The sequence below is a fragment of the Chiloscyllium plagiosum genome, unplaced genomic scaffold, assembly GCF_037043375.1.
Source record: "Chiloscyllium plagiosum isolate Xiang-an unplaced genomic scaffold, Cpla_swu_hap1 HiC_scaffold_2, whole genome shotgun sequence".
Lineage (NCBI taxonomy): Eukaryota > Metazoa > Chordata > Chondrichthyes > Orectolobiformes > Hemiscylliidae > Chiloscyllium > Chiloscyllium plagiosum.
Window position 1 is genome coordinate 118,518,540 of NW_028270140.1, and position 15,055 is coordinate 118,533,594.

At 41.7% G+C, this 15,055-nt stretch overlaps 1 protein-coding gene across 4 annotated transcripts in view; it reads left to right on the forward strand.

Annotated features, from left to right (window-relative positions):
• Nucleotides 1–15,055, forward strand: part of arhgef28a (Rho guanine nucleotide exchange factor 28a) — a 468,925-nt gene that overhangs the window by 123,979 nt on the left and 329,891 nt on the right. For all 4 annotated transcript variants that reach the window (XM_043707577.2, XM_088000126.1, XM_088000117.1 and 1 more), the window contains exon 6: nucleotides 5,940–6,129. In XM_043707577.2, the coding sequence (XP_043563512.2) occupies nucleotides 5,940–6,129 (190 nt within the window). The remainder of the gene's footprint in view (nucleotides 1–5,939; nucleotides 6,130–15,055) is intronic.

A 15,055-nucleotide genomic window follows, 5' to 3' on the forward strand; every position in this document is an offset into this window, starting at 1 on the left:
TCATGTCCACCAGTTACCTGCCTCCACTTGTCCACTGGGCAAGCTGCCTGGAACAGCTGGTATATGTTCCTTAGGTGTAGTTGGTGCCCTACCCATACACTACCCAGCTCTGGCCAACACCTGGTGTTTGCATTCCGGGGCTGTAATTTACCCAGGGAGGCCATAATCTGCTGCTTCTCCCCTGGGGTGAAGGGTTTATAATTTGCTTTGGGTTGTAAGTCTGTTCCTCCTCCAGTAACTAGCGCTAAGTTATACTCTTGCACGGTTTGTCCAACAGAGGGAGCAGTTGGTCCCTACTGGATGGCCTCATAAGAAGGAAGCAAATCCATGTCTGAATTTTTGTGCACCCTTCTCAGTTCCTGCTCCAACTCTTGTATTCTGTCCTCCAGCTCTTTACCTTGTTCCTGATCTGTTTTCCATCCACTCGTGAAAGCACTCAATTGTTTAATTCGGCCTGCTAATTGGTGCTAACATTACCCCTATCTTTTTGGCGTTATTCCGTTTCTGCTTATCTATCCAGTCTCTCTGTTGTGCTAATGTCTGGGATAGATACTAACCACTTTTCTTCATTTTCTCTGTCAATCCTTGTCTGTCTGCCTTGTACATCTCAATAAGGGAACCTGCAATATCCTCCTTAAAACTTTGATCTGCCATTTAGCAGATTGTGTATCCCCAGATACACCAACAGTAAAGTGTTCCTAACCAGTGGAGACTTCTCTAACCCCGACCAATAATACTGTCCCAGACTGCCGTAGCAGCCTCCTAGGAAGGTGTGCTCTCTACTGGTGGGATTTCTCTACCTTCCTGACCCCCACTACTAGTTGGTAATTACCAGTTGGCTGGGAATGCTGGCTCAATAAGGTGTGCTCTCTACCAGGACTCCTCTACCCTCCCAGCCACCTCCACTGACCCAACACTCCCGATAGGCCCAGAAACCTACCTCTAGCCCGGTGTGCTCTCTACCAGTGGGACTCTTTACCCTCCCAGCCACTGCTAATATTCAAGCTCTGTCGTTCTATTACGGACTAACAGGGTATCACGGTTACGCACAGTGTCCACGCACCCCGCCTTGATAACGTGTGCTCCACTGAGGTTTGGCTCTTGGTCAGAGCGATCAGCTCCTCCTCCTCACCACATTGGAAATTACAAGTAAAAACTGCACCCAGCGTTTAAGCTAAACTCTAACTGGACTCTGCGTTGTTTGCCTCTACAGAGTTCAATGTTGCCTGACTTTGCCACTTGTGCTTCACAATTCTAGATTAGATTAGATTACTTACAGTGTGGAAACAGGCCCTTCGGCCCAACAAGTCCACACTGACCCGCCAAAGCGCAACCCACCCATACCCCTACATTTACCCCTTTAACCTAACACTACGGGCAATTTTAGCGTGGCCAATTCACCTGACCCGCACATCTTTGTGACTGTGGGAGGAAACCGGAGCACCCGGAGGAAACCCACGCAGACACGGGGAGAATATGCAAACTCCACACAGTCAGTCGCCTGAGTCGGGAATTGAACCCGGGTCTCTGGCGCTGTGAAGCAGCAGTGCTAACCACTGTGCCACCGTGCCGCCCACAATTCTAGTGCCCTTGTCGCCTCAATTCTCACTTCAAATCCCAATGCCCACGTGCGGAGGCTACCTCTCTGAACAATCGATTTAGGGCAGGGTCTTTGAGACAGGCAGTACCTTGTCCTCTGGCTGTTTCAGCACAAGCAGCAAATTCTTACAACAGTTAATACAGTTACCACTTATTCTCCACAGACATGCACCTAAATTTTTTAACTCAGTAGTGTAGCGAGTTGGACATTACAATCAGTATACCTTTTAAACTGTGTCCTTGGCCCAGTCTGACTCTTCCCGTTTGCAGGTGCAAATTGGTTCTCACCCCTGCTCCCCGATTGTGGCCTTTGACAAGGGCACCAGTAATAAGAGCTCTGCTCGCAGCACCAATTGTTATGGGGAAAATCACCAGCCTCGGACTCAGAGTCGGGGTTCAACAACCGAATTCATTGTACAAGGAAATACTGGAGCTGCGGAGAGAGAAAGACACCAACAGCACAGTGGTCAGCTGCGTGTCCTCTCTCAACCCAGAGCACATCTCAAGATACTTTTATGCATTTTGTAATATAATAGGTCATAGTTTGTTTATTGTAAACATTGCAGAATTGTTGATAGTTTCGGTGCAGTCATTGTCAGTTCCAATGCAGCCTTTGTAAATTTCAGCGTGGTTGTTGTCAGTTTCAATGTCTGCACAGAAGTCCATTGCTGTAGTAATGGGTGCTAATTGCTCTTCCTGAGAAGGACGATTATTGCAGCCCTGGCTATTAGCACTTTGTATTGGGTTCGTATCAAACTGTTAGCCTTTCTATCAAAGGTGTTGGCTGGACCCAGACGCTTTTGCAGACAGTATATGCTACTCATGTGTATTCTCCGCCTCACCCGCCTTAAACTAGTCATCTAGGTTGTGAGTGCATCGTGATGGTATTCTGGTGCCCAAGGCTGTGTCTGTGTTTGCTTTGCTGTCTTTCTCCATATTGTGGTCTGGTGGCCATCTTGTGTGTCAAGTGGCCAACATATGGTTCAGTGACCATCTTGTATGTCTGTGTGCCTAGTGTCACTCTGCCATGTGCCATCTCCCAATTCAGCTTCAGTCCAAAAATGGACAAATGAGTTGAATTCAAGTGAGGAAGTGAGGGCTAATTACTTAGGTAGCATTTCACTAAGCGTCGCACAAAAGAGCCCTCACAAAACCAGAATCAATAATAATCGAGGGAAAACTCTCTGCTCTTTGGAATCATAATTAGCATAAAGGAAAGTGGTTGTTGTTGTTGAAGGTGATTCATATGAGTCTCAGGACATCACCACAGCAGTTCCCCAAGTAGTGTTCTCGGTTCAAGCATTTACTTCACCAATGAATGTCCCCGCATCACAAGGTCAGAAGTGGGGATAATTGCAGATGGCTGTACAATGTCCAGGTTCAACATTCTTCATGACATCACATACTTCATATTCTGTGTCTAAATGCAACAAGACCTGGACAGCATTCAGCCTTGGTCTGATAAATGGCAATTATCATTCGCATCACACAAGTGCCAGGCAATGACCTTAACAAGAAAGAATCTACAATTTCCCCATGACATTAAATGGCAATAACTTCACTGAATACCCAGCCACCAACATCCTGCGGTTGGCATTGAATAGAAGCTGAACTGGACCAGCCATAGAAATACTGTGATGAGCCATATAAACAAATGAGCAGGTCAATTCGACTGCAAAAAATTCACTTCCTGATCCCTCATCCCTATCCACTATTGTGAAGGCACAAGTTAGGAGCGTGATGAATGAATATTTTCAGACAGCTCCAACAGCTCTAAAAAGCTTATACCATTCAAAATAAAGTAGTATACTTGATGGGCACCCCATTTGACACCTTCAAGGTTCACTCTCTGTACCAGTGTTGCACACTACGGTATTATCTACAAGATGCAGTGCAACAACTCACCAAGACTTCTTCAAAAGTACGTTGCAAACCCATGACTTTTACCACATGGGAACACCACCACACTGCAGGTCACTGACCATCCTGATGTGGAGCTATACCCTTCAGAACCTTCAGTGTTGCTACGTCAAAATCATGGAAAATCGCTCCCTAACAGCACTGTGATTGTACCTACATAAAATTAACTGCATTGGTTTCAGAAGTCAGCTCACCATCATCTCCTCCAAATCATTTGGGGATAGCAATAAATGCTGGCCTATCCAGTGATGCCTACATCTTGAGAATGAATAATAAAAATACTTCTCAGCACCAAAAATGATATTAAATACATAAATGGATGAAACAAAAATGATCATTTCTCGATTATAACGTGCTGTATTTATGCAAAGCTTTGTAGATATCAACCTTGACTTAGCAAGAAGTAACAAAAAGGATTGATGACAGCAGAACAGTAGACATGATGTATATGGATTTTGGTAAGGCCTTCGACAAGGTTCCCCATGGGAGACTGGTTGGCAAGGTTAGATCTCATGGAATACAAGGAGAACTAGCCACTTGGATACAGAACTGGCTCAAAGGTAGAAGACAGAGGGTGGTGGTAGAGGGGTGTTTTTCTGACTGGAGGCCTGTGACCAGTGGTGTGCAACAATGGTTGGTGCTGGGTCCACTGCTTTTCATCATTTATATAAATGATTTGGATGTGATCGTAGGAATTTTAATTAGTAAGTTTGCCATTGGCACCAAGATTGGAGGTGGAGTGAAAGCGAAGAAAGTTACCTCAGAGTACAATGATAACGTGATCAGATGGGCCAATGGTTAGGAGTGCAGGTGGAGTTTAATTTAGATAAATGTGATGCCATGCAATTTGGAAAGGCAAATCAGAGCAGGATTTATACACTTAATGGTAAGGTCCTGGGGAGTGTTGCTGAACAAAGAGACCTCGGAATGCAGCATCATAGTTCCTTGAAAGTAGCGTCGCAGGTAGATAGGATAGTGAAGAAGGCATTTGGTATACTTTCCTTTATTGGTCAGAGCATTGAGTATAGGAGTTGGGAGGTCATGCTGTGGATGTACAGGACATTGGTTAGGCCACTTTTGGGATATTGTATGCAATTCTGGTCTCCTTCCTATTGGAAGGATGTTGTGGAAGTTGAAAGGGTTCAGAAAAGATTTATATGGATGTTGCCAGGGTTGGAGGATTTGAAGCTGAATAGGCTGGGGCTGTTTTCCCTGGAGCACTGGAGGCTGAGAAGTTACCTTATCGAGGTTTATAAAATCAAGAGGGGCATGGATGGGATAAATAGACAATGTCTTTTTCCTGGTATGGGAAAGTCCAGAACTAGAGGGCATAGGTTTAGGATGAGAGGGGAAAGATATAGAAGTGACCTAAGGGGCAACATTTTCATGCAGAGGGTGGTGTGTGTATGGAAGGAGCTACCAGAGGAAGCGGTGGAGACTGGTACAATTACAACATTTAAAAGGCATCTGGATGGATATATGAATAGGAAGGGTTTTGAGGGATATGGGCCAAGTGCTGGCAAACTTGACTGGATTGGGCTGTGATGTTTGGTTGGCATAGATGAGTTGGACCGAAGGTACTGTTTCCGTGCTGGATACCTTTCATGATTCTATGAGTAGTACTCTTAGTAACCCGAGGACTAGACTATATAATGTCATCTGACACATTTAAATCATCTTAAACTGAGTTGTCTGCTGCTTTGTGTTGGTGTGATGTGTAAATTTATAGTGAAGAAGAAATGAGTCCTCCATTGTATTATCCAACATTTATTTCTTAATGAATATGACAAAAACAAAACCAGGTTGTTATTACCTCCTTTGTATTGTGAGACCATACTTTGCACAAGTTGCCTGCTATGTTTTCCCACATTATACCTGTGACAACATCTCAAACTGACTTTGTTGACTGTGAAGCTAGATAAGATAGAAGCAGGGAAGTTGTTTCTACTGGTGGGTGAAACTCGAACTGGGGGCATATCCTCAAAATAAGGGGGAGTAGATTTAGGACTGAGTTGAAAAGGAACTTCTTTTTGCAAAGGGTTGTGAATCTGTAGAATTCCCTGCACAATGGCCCCATGGCTACCTCATGGAATGTTTTTTAAAGCAAAGATTGATTTTTGAACAGTAAAGGAACTAAGGATTATGGTGAGTGGATGCATAAGTGGAGCTGAGTCTACAAAATGATCAGCCATGACCTTATTGAATGGTGGAGCAGACTCTAGGGGCCAGATGACCTACTCTTGCTCCTATTTCTTATGTTCTTAAGCTATTTGAGAGTTTGTAAAACACATGATATAAAGCAACTTTCATTTGTGACTTATTGTTTTAAATTGTTCAAGATAAGTATCATTAATGTTTCAGAGCTGTTGCAAAGAAGAGTATATTGAAACATGTTTTGGTCCTCTTTTTCACTTTCTTAGTATTGAGAATTCCCGAGTCACACCATCAGTTGGAATCTCAAAGATGTATGGTGACAGCCACAAACTACAGAAGCGCGGAAGTGGACCAAACACTTTTATACTGACTGTGGATAACAAGATAAGGCATTCACTGGAGTCAGATATTCTGCTTCTGCGGGGATATATACATGATGCTAACTTGGAGAATATGGTAAGATGAAAAAAATCTTCCTGCAATTAAATCTGTTACCAATATAAAAGAGTGCATAACTGTTGTGGTGTATCCTGAATAGTGCTAGACATACACAAGTACTGCTCAGTGTAAGATTGGATTTCTGGATTTAGAGAACAAAGCATAGGTTAACGTTCAGACATATTGGAGATCAGCTTGCTGTCATTTTGTTTTGAACAGCCCAGACACGATGCTATTTCTATTTTTAAAATAGCCCAGAATTACGTATTAAGAATAAAAATATCTGTTCAATTGATTCAATTATACAGTATAGAAGGAGATCATGAGTTGACAGCATAATGAGTATTGTTTGTAATACTTCATTGATCTGATTGATTTCTAACTTGGTTCACAGAGCTTATTGCAGTCTCTCACTGCTTGATTCCATTTTCATCCGCTACAAGTAAACAAATGGGATAACAATAAATTTTCCATTGACTTCCACAATGATTACTTTTGTGTTCTGCAGTTTTTGGATTAAATTAGGGTTGGTTAGTATTGTTTAATATCTACTCATTATTGCAATGCATGAGAAATGAATGAAGAAGCATACTTCTGGAGATAAATGTTGCTTGTATCAATTTTAGCAAAGCACCACATCAGGTTAAACCAAGTGAAAGAGTGGTTAAATTTGAGCTAAAGTACTTTAGCAGTGTTCCCAGTGCATTATCTATTATTTACAATTACAACTGCACCACTGCCTCTCTCTCCATCTCTCTCTCTCTCACCTCAAAGAGACAGAGGCCTCATGAATACAGAAAATTGGAGCTCTCTGATGCATTTAACCATATTAACCAAAAGATGAAAATGTGTTGCTGGAAAAGCGCAGAAGGTCAGGCAGCATCCAAGGAACAAGAGAATCGACGTTTCGGGCATAAGCCCTTCTTCAGGAATCCTGTTCCTTGTATGCTGCCTGACCTGCTGCGCTTTTCCAACAACACATTTTCAGCTCTGATCTCCAGCATCTGCAGTCCTCACTTTCTCCCCATATTAACCAAAAGGTCATGCAATCTGTCTGGTGCTGGACAAGCTAGTAAAACCTGGTGGGATTGGTCACTTGGAGCCACTCAAACTCTATGTAAAATTGCATTCAGCTGTAAACATTTGGATCATGTTTTCTGTGTGCTTTTTGCTGTTTGGATTGCCAGAAGAGTTTCCAGATTTTGGCTCACTTCCTTCTGATATTCTCACTTGGTTATCTTCAGTAACCGTCATCTGCTTATAATGGTTGCTGTTATTGTTTGCTCTATTTGGAAGGTGATGACAAAGGCAGCATCAGCCTGAGCAATGAGCATCAGCAATTGCTGGACCTGTTAGAGGGCAGCAGGTAAGCTGGGCTAGTTTTGGAATCCAAACCCAGTACATGGGATGTGGAGACCACAAATCAGTTTCTTGGATCTATTTGAAGGGAAGTTCGCAAGCAGTTTGCATTCATCTAGTCACGTCTGCATTTCCTGCAAAAACTTCTTCTGCTTTCAATGTTAATTTTTCTTTGTTATTGGGCTGTTACAGTCATATCTCCTATTATATGGTACACACGTATTTTAACCAGGCCATCAGTGTCCTGTTACTGGGGCTGATAAGTTTAACCTCTTCTCCACTGATTTTGATAATCGACTACAAAGAACACAAAACAAAACATGCTGGAAATCACAGAGGGTCACATAGCATCCATGCAGAGAGAGCAAACTAATGTTTCGAGTCTAGATGACTCTTCATCACAGCTAAAGTGAAGTGTGAGGGGGCAGCCTTTATGCAGTGGGGGCGGTGGTACAGATTAAGTGATCGGAGTATGAAAATGGCAGAACAATGGTGTGTCTAACTGCCAGGCAGGAAAGAATACACAGTCCCACTGGATTAGGGGGAGGGGAGAGAGGACATGGTAACAGACAATGTAACAAGTCAAGCTACAAGAAAGGGAAGGAGTGGGAATGGGTTCATGTTTAAAGGTGTTGAATTCAATATTGAGCCCAGAAGATTGTAAAGTGACTAGTCTGAAGATGAGATGTTGTTCCTCCAGTTTGTGCTGTAATTCACTGGAGCTTTGCAGCATGCCGAGGACAGAAAGCTGTCATTTGCTAATGGTGTATTTAAAGGCGTTTATGCTGATATAAACATGGCATTTATACACATGCCAGAGGAACATCTTTTTAGTAAGGGAGTGTGCAAAGGAACCATGCAGGAATGGACAAAATGTTCATAATTTACAGTTTAGCTGATCTGCCAAAATTTTATCACTTGCAGTAGAGTGAGCTGTCCAAGCCAAGAAGTTGTTGACAACAATTGGAGGATATAGTCCAAACCAGTTCATTTTTGGTAGGAATCCTAAAGTTCTATCAGTAATAAGTGATTAGTCCCATCTTGGGTAGGGAGCTACGTTTTTGGAACTTTTGACCATATTACATTGCAGGCTGAAAAGCTGAAACCTCAAAGAATCCTGTGAGTCTTAAGATGAAATGTAACATCTTTGGAAACCAGTTTCAGTCCAAGATAGATAACTTATTATGAGGACCTAGGGCAGGTTCATGGAAGAATAAAAATTGTACAACATGGGAATGAGACTGTTCATGTACATTCTTTAAGGTTGCATGGTGTAGGTCACACGTTTGTAGATTCTAAAGGAATTATAGTAAGTAACAAGAGGTAAGGTCCCTGTCATACCCAAAAAGAACAGAAGACTAGTGAAAATTATTTCATCTTAGTGATATTGGTGTTTTCTTAGTAAAAATATTGGAATAAGGAGATTCAAGATGGCGGCGACCCAGCAAGTCTGAGTCTATAGTGCTCCTCTCAAGACTTGGGCAAAGTGGGCCACCCGTCTCCACCACACTTACCAAATCATTTAAAATAGTTTTTACTTAATGTAATTAGTTGCTCAGTACTGAATTTAAACAATCTAATCTCCTGTAAAAATGACTAAAGGGAAGGGAGCCCGCAGTTCTCAGCAGGCAGGAGCCCCTCCCCCACCCTCTCCAGCTGCAGCAGACGCATCCGCAGCCACTCCGGGGGACTTACCTACAGTGGCGAGTCTAGTGGAAATAATTTCCAAACTTGGCGCGAAGATTGACGCCTTCATCGAAGAGTCCCAGAGCAGATGGAATTCACTCTCGACCGCGCTACAAAAGCACGACCGAGACATCAAGAAAATCGAGCGCCGGGTCAGAGGGGCGGAGCTAAGAGCTGCGACCTCCGACACTATAGCAGAATCGGCTGTGGATCGGGTCCGGACTCTCGAACAGCGAGTCCGGACCTTAGAGAATCACGTCGACAACCTCGATTCTTGAGGTCGTTGAAAAAATATTCGTTTGCTGGGCCTTCCTGAATGGGAAGAGGAAGGCCAGCTTACAGCGTTCCTCGAGCAGTGGCTTCCACAGCTGTTAAATCTAGAGGCTGGATCAGGCCTGGTAAGGGTGGAATGGGCCTACCGGGTTGCAATGCGCGGGCCTGGCTCAAACCAGCGCCCCACCCGGTCCTATTCCGGCTGCAGAGCTACAAGGAAGGGCAGATACTCTTAGAAGCTTCCAGAAATCTTGGGAAAGATCCCCAAGCCATGATTTATAAAGGATCCAAGATTAAGTTATTTCACGACTTTTCCCCAGGTCTGGTCTGAAAGAGGAATGCGTTTGACGAAGCGTAGAAGCATTTAAGGGACTTAAATATTCAGTACTCCTTGCGCTACTCAGCAACGCTACGCTTTAACCATGAAGGGTCCGTGTACAACTTTGGATCGCCGGAGAAGGCCAAGGAATTTTTGGGCTCTCTTAGATAAATTGTAAGAGTTAATTGGTGTTGTTTTGCCCTCCCTCCACCCCAGTTTACACCCCCTTTTTTAATTATTAATCCCTTTCATTAACTTACTGTTTAATATTATCTCCAGGGGGTAGGGAGAGGGTTTATTTATTTGTTCTCTACTTAGCGATTTTCTCCCCCCCTCTCTTTTTTTATATATATAGGCCGGGGGGTCTAATTAATGTAGATGGGGGGAGGTGGTTACCTTATCCTATTTTATCTCTGTCTTTAGGAGCGGGATTGTTTTCCCCTGTTACTTTGTATTACTATATTTAATTATTACTTGTGGAGACTGTAATTTTATAATTATATATGTTCATACATGGTATTAACATTATCAAATATATCCAGGTGATGGTGTGGGTGGGGGGGAGGGGTAGGGTGCTCACTGTTAACTCTAGCTCTGTAGTACATTTGAATTTTCTTTATTCTATCGTGGGGTGCCTGGGTCAAGGATGGGGCATTGGTTGGGAGAGAATATGATGGGCTTTTGGAAAGGAAGTGATACCCCTGGGAACAAGGGGGGAAAATCTCCGTTTAAATACGTTTTTTAAAATTTAGAAATAGTTTTTATTATATTGATCTGATTGTATTAAAGAGCCTTTATTTTTGGGAATTTTATATGCTCTATGCTCGGGATGTTATGGATAGGGTTTTTTCTCCCGTGGGGTCTCGGACTTGCCCAGTGATTATGGTTAATCAGTCGATTAAATGGTGCACCTGGAATGTCACGCAGGGGTAATTCACCAATCAAAAGGAAGAAAATATTATCAAACCTCAAGAAAGAAAGGGTTGATATAGTTCTCCTACAGGAGACACACTTATTGGATAAAGAGCACTTGAAATTACGACAGGGTGGATTTGATCAGGCCTTCTTTTCTTCCTTCAGCTCAAAAAGTAGGGGAGTTGTTATCCTTATTCGGAAGAATCTCCCTTTCAAAATCCTAAATCCGATAAAAGATTAATCTGGACGATATATTCTGATTAAACACCTTATAAATGGAGAGGAATATGGGATCTTAAATCTGTATTGTCCCCCAGCACATACTTTTAAATTTATAACGGAAGCCTTCTCAAAGTTGATGGCTCTCGGTGCTCGTCATACAATTATAGGGGGAGATTTTAATTGTATTATGGATCTGGAAATAGATAGGATTCCCAAGAGCACTACAGGAATATCCCCCAGAGTCAGACAATTGGTGGATTTGAACAAAGAATTAGGACTAGTAGATATGTGGAGATGCCTTCACCCACAGGGCAGAGATTTTTCTTTTTACTCCAATTCACATAAATGTCATACCAGAATTGATATGTTTTGTGCCCCCTTGATTTTTTAAAATTCCATATCATCCTGTAAAATAGGTAATATAACAATTTCTGATCACGCTGCTGTATATATGGAAATCAAGGCGAGGAACAATGAGAACATGAAAGATAGTAAATTTGTAAAGTACTTCTCTCAAGAATTTAAAACCTTTTTAGAAATTAATTCAGGTACGGCTAGCAACCAATCAATGATGTGGGAGACCATCAAAGCTTACGCGTGAGGTTTGATCATTTCATGCTCAGTGACCCAGAAAAAATTAAAGGGAGAACAACAGCATCTGCTCGAAGCTCGCTTAAAAGCGGCTGAAACAGCATACGCTGATAGACCTTCTATTATCAAATTACAAAGGATTATGGCCCTTAGAACAGCTCTAACCACCACGCTTACCCAGACGGCTAAGAGGGAAATATTATTTGCAAAACCATGGTTATATGAATTTGGCGATAAACCAGGTAGATTTTAGCATTTCTTGCAAAGAAGAAAAGGCCCCTCAAACTATTATGTCTATCAAGGAAAGTACGGGTATTCTGACTCATGATCATAAAAGGATTAACACAATCATTAGAAAATTTTATTTTGAATTATATAAATCGCAGGATTGCGAAGATAGAGCTAGGAGGATGCAGTCATTTTTTTAAAACCTGACCTTTCCGGACCTAACTCCAGAACAGGTATCGGTGCTGAATGTTCCCTTAACAAGCCAAGAAATACTTGACGCAATCAGGCAACTTCAGAGCGGTAAGGCACCTGGCCCAGATGGCTTTCAAGCTGAATTCTATAAAGAATTGACAGGAATATTGGCTGGTCCACTTATGGACATGTATAACTACTCATACAGTCAGGGCTGTCTCCCGCCTTCACTGAAAGAGGCAAATATCTGTCATTCTCAAAAAAGGAAAGGACCCAGAAGATTGCGCTTCATACAGATCAATATCCTTGCTAAATGTAGATTTTAAAATCCTTTCTAAAACGTTAGCATTGAGGCTAGAAAGGGTATTGCCACACATCATAAAGGAGGATCAGACGGGGTTTATTAAGGGCTGTAGATCATCCAATATTGTTAGAAGGGTTTTGCATGTGATTCAAGCCTGCCATCAGGGAAAGATACCAGGAGTAGCAGTCTCATCAAATGCGGAAAAGGCATTCGATAGGGTTGAATGGTCATATCTGTTTTACACATTGGAAAGGTTTGGCGTTGGAAAGGTGTTTACCAAATGGGTCTCAACACTGTATATTGATCCCAAAGCAGTTGTGATTACCAATGGATTAGGCTTGGATAGCTTCAGTGTGGATAGGGGCTGCCGTTAGGGATGTCCTCTATTGCTATTTACGCAAATAATTGAGCTACTAGCAGAAGCTATATAGGCTGACCCTAATATAACGGCCCCGAGGATTGGTACAGGTAAACATAAAATTACCCTTTATGCAGATGATGTTCTTCTATTTCTCAGTAATCCCCTGATGTTCGTGCCTCGCTTAATCCAAGTTATTAATACATTTAGTGCAATCTCAGGCTATAAAATTAATTTTTCAAAATCGGAGGCTATGCCAATGGGTGGCCTTGCTATGATACCCCACTTAGTGGATGGATCACACTTTCCCTTTCGGTGGTCCCTGGAGAGTTTCTTATATTTAGGCATTTTTGTCACCCCAGTATTTGGCCAGTTATACAAGGCTAACTTTATGCATTTACTGGAAAGGATAAGGCAGGACCTCCAGCGATGGGGAGACCTTCCAACTTCCTGGTTAGGCAGAATAGCACTAATTAAAATGAATGTTGTGGCATGTCACCTATACCCTGTGAGAATGCTTCCGGTGATGCTGCCGAGGTTGGCACTACGCAGATTGTATGGCTGGCTGGGTTCCTTCATCTGGAATCATAGACGGCCCCTCATTAAGCTGAAGAAGCTACAGCTTCCACAGGAAAGGGGTGGACTGGATTTTCCAGATTTTAGGAAATATCAGTTAAGTTCCCTATTAAGCTACATAGCCGATTGGGTCTTGTCTGACCGACAATCAAGCTGGCTGGACATCGAGGCTTCTCAAGTAAAATGCCCATTTATTAACCTCTTGTTTTCAGACAAGAGGAAAATCATTACGGATCACTGTAAAAACCCTATAATACTAAACATAATTAAAGCTTGGAATATAATGTAGCAAAATGAGGGCAACTCACATAAACATCCCGCTATACTCCGATAGTGGGAACATGGGGGTTTCAGCTGGGGCTTACAGATGCCACTTTCAAACTCTGGAGATCCAGGGGCATCTCCTGTTTAGGGGATCTGTTTAAAGAAGGGGTCCTGATGTCTTTTGAACAGCTGCATCAGAAATTTGGATTACCTAATGGTGATCTCTTTCGATTCTTCCAAATTCAAGATTACATACAGAAGAAGACTACGTTATTAGATGGTCTTTATAAATCAGACAGAGAACGCAGAGTGTTATGGTCAATGGGGGTATCTTCGGTCAGCACTATTTATCATTTATTACATGATGAAGTATCGGAAGATATGGACAATCTGCTTAAAACAAGGGATCAGGATTTGGGACTGGAAATCTCTATAGAAATATAGAACTAAGGCCATTCAGTTGAAGATACTTCATGGGCCCCATATAGCACCGGACCTATTGGAGATGCTCCTGCCTTAAATTTTGCCAATGTGTCCCAAATGTAAAGTAGAGATGGGCACTCTTGTACGTTGCTTATGGACCTGTCATAAGATCTGTAGATATTGGACTAAAGTAGCAAATGCTCTGACAGAAATCTTAGGAACGGAAATTAGAGTGGATCCAGTATCTCTCCATTTTGGCTTTTCGAACTTACCCTCCCTGGATATGCACAGGAAGAGATTATTTTCTATTCTCTGTTTCTGTGCAAGGAAAACTATTTTGGTAGAATAGGTGGCTGAGGGCCCCCCTGGACCCTCAAATTGGCACAGAATAATCATGGAATGTATTCTCCTTGACTTCCTTACAAATATGGTGCACCAAAAGACCGAATTATTCCATAAAATATGGCAGCCCTTCTTGAATTACACAAATACAGATATTTTGGCTGTCCTAATAAGGGCTTTTATTTAATTGAGATGGCGAACCTGGCTCTTCCCTTGGGAGAGGAATCCCGCACGAATCTGGGTTTTGTTATGATTTGATATTAACACATTCCGAGCATGTGTCTCACTACTCAATTTCTGTGTTATCCGTATTTTTTTTCCCCTGAATAATGTAAGAGATTTAATTATACACTCTGGTTAGTTGTAGGTTAGATTAGTAGTTGAGTTTTTTTTTCTCTCGGTGTCTCTTTTTTTCTGTTTGATAGATTTTTGTTTATTATTTATTTAAGATTTAATTGTATATCAATGTTTATACTTGGGTTTTATTTATTTGTAAACTTGTAAAAATATGTTAAATTTTCAATAAAAATATCTATTTAAAAAGGAGTTCAGCAATAATAACTATTGTCTGTGCATTGGTAAGTCACTATCTGGGATGATGTACATTTAACGTAATGTGTGAATAAATAAAGACTAATATTGTAGCTTGGAAACAAAGAAGCATTTTTGAATTAAGATTGATGGACAGCAGTAGTTAGCTATCTGATTGTTTAATCAAGAGATGAGCAAAATCTAAGGAACTATTAGATATAATGGAAAAAGGACATAATGGAACTTCATTGTTCAAGGAAATGAAAAGGAAAATGTCATTTTGTGTTTTTTTTTAACTGTATATATTGAATTATTTAAGAAGGAATATGTTATCACCTAATAATATTTGAAAGGATTCCTG